Raw genomic sequence first — 6,433 nt, forward strand, 5'->3', positions numbered from 1 at the left:
TGTACTATGGTTGCCAAGTCAGCAAAGTGTAATACGTGACGGCAGTCAATGGCATTGAGGATTCCCTCGTCTGTGCAATTGTTGCAGAATAATGAGATCGCGTCTTCATCGTGGCAGTTTTTGATCTTGTCTTTGAGAAGGAGGAATCTGGTCCAAAAGTGATGGACCGTTTCTTGTGACTGTTGTCGTATGTGCATAAGATCGCATGTATCTGGGTGGGTGGGTGGATTTAAGTCCGAACCCTGACCCAATTTGGGATCCGGAGTTTGAGAAACTTCCGAGCTTAACAGTTCGGGCTCCGGGATATCAACCAATTTTTCAGGTCCACCGTCCGACTCTAGGTTCGGAGTACGGGTGACGCCTTTCTATGGATGGGTATCTGGTTCTTTGAGCTCGGAAATCCAAACATAGTTCGTCCTCAATATAGAGGAAGAGTTGTTGTATTGCTCCTCCACTACTGCTACCTGATGGGTGATCGGCAGATTTTTGATTTCTCTCTGATCGGGTTTAACCCCAATCCAATCATAGTCTGTAGCAACCCCCAAGGCGGCGATGCAATCCAAGAGTTCGTTTAAAGACGACAACTCCATCAGATCCATCCGTTTGCAGTATTCGGAGTCGACATGGAGGCGATTTTGGATGACCCGAGAAGTCATCGTCGGCCCAACGGTCGAACGGGCGGTCATGGTAAAGCCGCCCAGCCAGAGGGTTTGGCCTGAGGCCAGGGGTCCTCCGGAGGTGATATTGTCCTTGATAACAAGGCGAGCTATCAATCCTGTCTTCGACATCACAACGGAACTCTCAATGAAAGCACCAATGTCGGTGTCAAAATCGGCGGATCTCGGGTAGGGGGTCCCGAACTGTGCATCTAAGGTCGATGGTAACAGGAGGCGGGGGACATGATGTTTACCCAGGTTCGGGCCCTCTCTATGGAGGTAATACCCTACTTCCTAATTGATTGATCTTGATGAATATGAGTATTACAAGAGTTGATCTACCATGTGATCATAATGGCTAAAACCCTAGGAGTCTAGCGTGTATGATTATGATTGCCTATACGGACTAAACCCTCTGGTTTATATAGACACCAGAGGGGACTAGGGTTGTACAAAGTCGGTTACAGAGATAGGAATCTTCATATCCGGGCACCAAGCTTGTGCCTTCGACAGCAAGGAGAGTCCCATCCGGACACAGGTGAGAGTCTTCGGTCTTGTATTTTCACAGCCCATCAGTGTGGCCCATCTCAATAGGCCAGATGCCCGAGAACCCCTTAATCCAGGACTCCCTCAGCGGCGTTGGCCATGGGCGACAGAGAGCTACGGGGAGCACTGTTGCCCACGGGTGTCGGTGTCAAAACCGGCGGATCTCGGGTAGGGGGTCCCGATCTGTGCGTCTTAGGCTGATGGTAACAGGAAGCAAGGGACACAATGTTTACCCAGGTTCGGGCCCTCTCCATGGAGGTAAAACCCTACTTCCTGCTTGATTAATATTGAAGATATGAGTAGTACAAGAGTAGATCTACCACGAGATCGTAGAGGCTAAACCCTAAGAGCTAGCCTATGATGGTATGATTGTAATTGTGATCGGCCTTCCAAGGACCATCCTCTCCGGTTTATATAGACACCGGAGAGAGCTAGGGTTTACATGGAGTCGGTTACGAGGAAGGAAACACAATATCCGGATCACCAAGCTTGTCTTCCACGCAAAGGAGAGTCCCATCTGGACACGGGCCGAAGTCTTGAGTCTTGTATCTTCACGCTTCGATAGTCCGGACAATGTATATAGTCTGGCTGTCCGGATACCCCCTAATCTAGAACTCCCTCAGCGGGCGTCGTCTAAGTGACGCATGCAGCGAGTGCTTCCCGGCGCTCAACATGAACTCGATGAGGATCCACCACGAGAACAACAGAGTGATGGTGAAACAATTGACGGAAGAGAGGCTTCGACACGCCCCCTACCTGGCGCGTCAAATGTCAGATTCCGGGCTCCGCAGACCTAAGAAAGGTTCGAACACAGGGGCGTGAGGAAAGAACTCTACCTCTCCAGCCGATTGACTCGCTGCTCTCACGGCCTAGCTTAATCGACGGGAAGGAAATGGACACGGCAGTTTAACCAGGTCGGGCAACCTTGCGGTGTAAAACCCTACTCCTGCTTTGTGAGGATTAGCCTCGCGGGGGGCTAAGGATGAACTAGTACAAGTGGGGGAACAACCTTAGGAGGCTTCTTCTTGTGATGAGCTCTAGGGATTTTGTCTCTCAAGGATCCGTTCCCTTGTACAGTGGTGGCTAGGCTATACTTATAGTGGCCTCGGTCCTCTTCCCCTAAAATTTAGACGGGAAGGGATCCCACAATGGCCAATTTTGAAAGGGGACAAGTAGTACATCTGATCCTGACGAAAGGTGGTATTCGCCTGCAAAGCATCTGATCGTGACATCGTGGTGGGCTCGACGATGACATCCATCTCGCCGTTCCGGCGGTCCTGGTCTTGTTGCTCGCAAATGGCAACCTTTGGCTGATTCATTGGGACTCCGCACCTACAGTTGCCTCCTTAGCACCAAAGAGGAAAGCTGCCGCTCTACGCCCGCTGGTGCGCGCCTGGCCTTGGTCGTCATGGCTGATGTCACCTCAGCCTCACGAGGTGAGTGCTTGCATACAGGTCTCCCCTCCTCAGGAGTCCTCCTGGGGAGGCTGCTCCTTTAGGAGGTCTCGCTGTCATCCACCTTGTGAGGGTTTTGTCTTGTCGTGGTTGTAGATGGGTCATACCAGGCTGTCGATGGAGCCACATCGTGGGTCTCATGCAGGCAAGTCTGGGTACCCTGGTTCCTAGAACACCGACAGTCTCATCCCAAGTAATTTGATCGCTCACGACATCTAACATCCTTTTGGATGGGTGAATCAAGAGTGGTTCTCAAACCTGTGAAGGTAATAAATTTCACACAGGTGTACAAGTGGCAATATCATTGCTTTGATCTCATTGCACTTTCTATACCAAAGTCTTAGTAGGACTATTGTGTCGTAAAGACCGATTCAATGGAGAAGTTGTTTAAAAGAAATGGGGATTATAGTTCTTCCTCATAGGATTTACTTTCTAGTTTCTATGATCCGAAATGTTTTAGTTGCAGTGTTTGTAATGTTTCAATAAAATTTCATGCCATTTTAAAGAAAATAGTACCAGTAAATCTTCTCATTCGAGTAGCGGAAGCCAACAATCCAGTATTAAAATGTTAAAGTAGCATAAACAATAGTGCACACACAATTCTAACTGAGATATCATCATGACTCAAAGGTTTAGCTCGACTCGACATAAAAGCCTCCAATGTAAATGACCAACCCCTCTTGCTACTTCCATCAAGATTTGAAAACATTCCATCTTATTTATTTGGGGAGCCAAACCATTATCTCTGACACTACCGACTTGTATATCTTCTCAGCCGCCACATTATCTCCTAACAGGTTGCTCACTCCATTTATCTGTGTGCAAAGAACACATTATTTCAGATGATATTCATGAAGTTTCTCCAGTTTGTCAGTTAATTTTGGCTTTGTCAAGAGTTTATCCTCCCATTTCTGAACAAATCACAATAATGTGAATGCATAAAAAATAGCCAACTTATAAAATTCATATTTGATTGAATGATCTCAACCCTATAAGTACATTAGTTCATCCACTTATAAAATTCAACTAATTCATGCATCCTATTTTCGCAAATCGGCAACTCCTACCAAAATAATAGATCTAGATCGGGAATGTGGGTTTACATAACCGAGCTTGTATGGTGAAGATAGTCCGGGTGTTGTCTGACACAATCGTCGATGTGATCACGTCGATGTTGTGCTTATCAAGCACAACCATCACCCCGGTCAACATGCCCGGGCGCTGTTCCACACACACGTTGATATTCACGTGGTTGCCAAATAGGCTTAGAACGATGTTCGGCCTCGACCACGTCTGGAGCCGCACCGGTGCTATCTCGGCGGTCATTGCACCCACATCATTGGTTGGCCATGTCGCTTCCCGAGTCGGCCACGTCCCGCCAGTCGGGGGGCTAGTCAGTTGTGTTTTCAAGACAATAGGCTTGGCCGCAGCCCTTGAAGAGGAGATCCCACTGTTTGCTGTGGTCAGGATCTTTCCTTGCACATGCTCCTCCATCTTGCGCTTCTCCAGCTTACTCAGCACCCCCTCCAAACTTTTGATGTAGTGTATTGCTTCCATCACTATGGTCGGTTTGTCAACCTGAAACACCAAAACATAAAGCAAGTGAAAATCGAACAAACCTATTACAACATCCTGAAAACCATTATACATGATTTTAGCTAGCTATTTGCCTATATTATCACCTTTTCATGGAGGATGGGGAGGAGGCCGTGCAACTCGGTGAACATTTCACTTATCTGCCTCCGCCTCTTACGCTCTTTGACTGCGAGCAATTCTCTGTCACCCTGGTGGCCACCTGATCTGCCATCCTCTTCTCCGTTTATCTTGGTGATACCCTTCCCATTGTTAATAGCGCCATGGATGATCATCTGGTTACTTCTCTTGTCTTTGCCGCACCCATTGTTTTCCTTGCCAGAACTCATGGGGTCGGAGTTGGTGACCTGTGGAGTGTTGTTGTTGCCTTGCGACATGGCAGAATCTAAACACTAAGTAAGGTGTATGGAATTTCGATCCGGAGAGAAGACTTTTCTTATCTCGCTTTAAGCAAGGATGCACAAAGCTTTTGCATCTTCTCGAAATATATCACGATGATTTCGTGTTTGTTGGGATGTACTTAATTAATTACCATAATTTCGTTCTATTTTTTCTCCCTCTCTGTCTCCAGACATTATTACCAAAAATGTGTAATGTCTCAGAGTTAGCTGGCTCATGCTAAAATTGGCATATCCATTCAATTTACAGCCTAGTCATTTATTTGAGTAAAAACAAAAGGAAAACAGACATTATCTTTTGCATGATGATCTTTAGTCTGATTGGTTAGCCAATTGTTCTTTTCAACACAATTATGAACCATTTAGTACTACCACAAAATAGTACTTTTACTAAAAATGTAACAATATTGAGTATTCAACTAGTATGAATCCTCATTTCCAACTAGTGGATGATGAGTCCAATTTTTGTGATGTTGTACACCTTCTATTTCGTTCCATCACTACTGCAAGATGTTGCTAACGCACACTACAATCAGAGACCCTTCGATGAAACTATGTGTGATGCATGAATCGCAAACGGTGATGTAATAAAACGTCAAAAATGATACAAAATGTTTGCCGATGGCGAGGACATCAAACACAATTCAGATTATAGTTTTGTGTGCGATACGTAGCATACAATTCACTCAAATGAACTGTTTGCGATGAGCATAACAACAAAAATGGTCAGCCAGATGAAGGTGTTTGCGATATACGACATACAATTTACTCAGATGAACTATTTGTGATTAGGCAACACAACATAAATGTTCAGCCAGATCAAGGTGGGTGCGATATAGGGCATACAGTTCATTCTGATGAACTGTTTGCATTGAGCCAAGAGAATAGAAACCGTTCAACTTAACAAATGTGTGTGTGATACGTGGCAAACAAGTTTGTAATCAGTAATGTGTGCAAAGTCTGATAATAACACAGATAATTGCTGCTAATAAGCCATGTGTGTTGTGGGCAAATGCTTGCTGGTATAGAATTGTCAGCGATTGATGAATTCATCACCGACGGTTTCCCTAGTATGGTCTATGTGCGATGTGATTGCATACAGGACAACAACATATATACTTATAAGGACACGATTGGATAAGCAAATTAAACATCCAATTAAATAGATGGATACTAAACACATGACATTGCACACACCAAAGTAAACTAGTACATCCATAATTTACTAGGATAAATGATCATCTGATCATCATCTACTTTTTCTTGTGATCCTTGTCGCCACTGCTCTGCTGGTGGCTCGATCCCTCATCAACTAAGGGAAGGAGGCACTCCCTCATGTCAACGACCTTCCTGTGCATCTCGTAGCAGCAAACTTGAGGTGAGGTTCCTCTAATTTCCATGTCCGGGCCCGGGTACGGGATTTTTTTTCCTTGGCATCCTCCTTCATGTTTTTGTAGTAGGGGTCGATGATGGCCGAGGCGAGCTCAACCAGGGAGTCCTTCTTTGTGCTACCCCAGACCTTGTAGTGGCCATGTGTTCCAACAAAGATCTTGCAGGCCAAGCCTATAACCTTGTGCACTTTTACATCACCGGTGGTTTCCACCGTAGCGAACTTGTAGTCGGTGTTGTTGACAAACCTGGTGAAACGGTTACAAGGCTTTGTGGCCATGCAGTAGTGGTAGATGAGGACATGATGGCGCAGGCACAACTGGGTGACGACAACCTTCTGATCTATCTCGGGATGACCGTCGGTGTACTAGAGGTCGATGTTGACCACTTTGTACTT

The 6,433-nt window shown here is 45.9% G+C and overlaps 1 protein-coding gene across 1 annotated transcript; it reads right to left on the reverse strand.

The window, feature by feature from the left end:
- Nucleotides 1-3,375: 3,375 nt before the first annotated feature.
- Nucleotides 3,376-4,578, reverse strand: LOC119320116 (transcription factor bHLH95-like). Its single transcript, XM_037594241.1, has 3 exons — nucleotides 4,339-4,578; nucleotides 3,769-4,234; nucleotides 3,376-3,476 (listed from the first exon to the last, which is right to left on the reverse strand). The coding sequence occupies exons 1-3, from the start codon at nucleotides 4,576-4,578 to the stop codon at nucleotides 3,376-3,378; spliced, it is 807 nt and encodes a 268-aa protein (XP_037450138.1).
- Nucleotides 4,579-6,433: the final 1,855 nt, after the last annotated feature.

This window comes from Triticum dicoccoides, chromosome 6B, assembly GCF_002162155.2.
Source record: "Triticum dicoccoides isolate Atlit2015 ecotype Zavitan chromosome 6B, WEW_v2.0, whole genome shotgun sequence".
In the NCBI taxonomy this organism is placed as follows: domain Eukaryota; kingdom Viridiplantae; phylum Streptophyta; class Magnoliopsida; order Poales; family Poaceae; genus Triticum; species Triticum dicoccoides.

What these genes read in the sequence shown, in the direction of transcription:
- LOC119320116 (XM_037594241.1), bottom strand. Translation starts at nt 4,578, where the DNA reads ATGAGTTCTGGCAAGGAAAACAATGGGTGCGGCAAAGACAAGAGAAGT. An exon ending in TCCCCATCCTCCATGAAAAG is followed by an intron (nt 4,235 to 4,338) that starts GTGATAATATAG and finishes TTGGTGTTTCAG; the next exon opens with GTTGACAAACCGACCATAGT. An exon ending in GACTATCTTCACCATACAAG is followed by an intron (nt 3,477 to 3,768) that starts CTCGGTTATGTA and finishes GTGTTCTTTGCA; the next exon opens with CACAGATAAATGGAGTGAGC.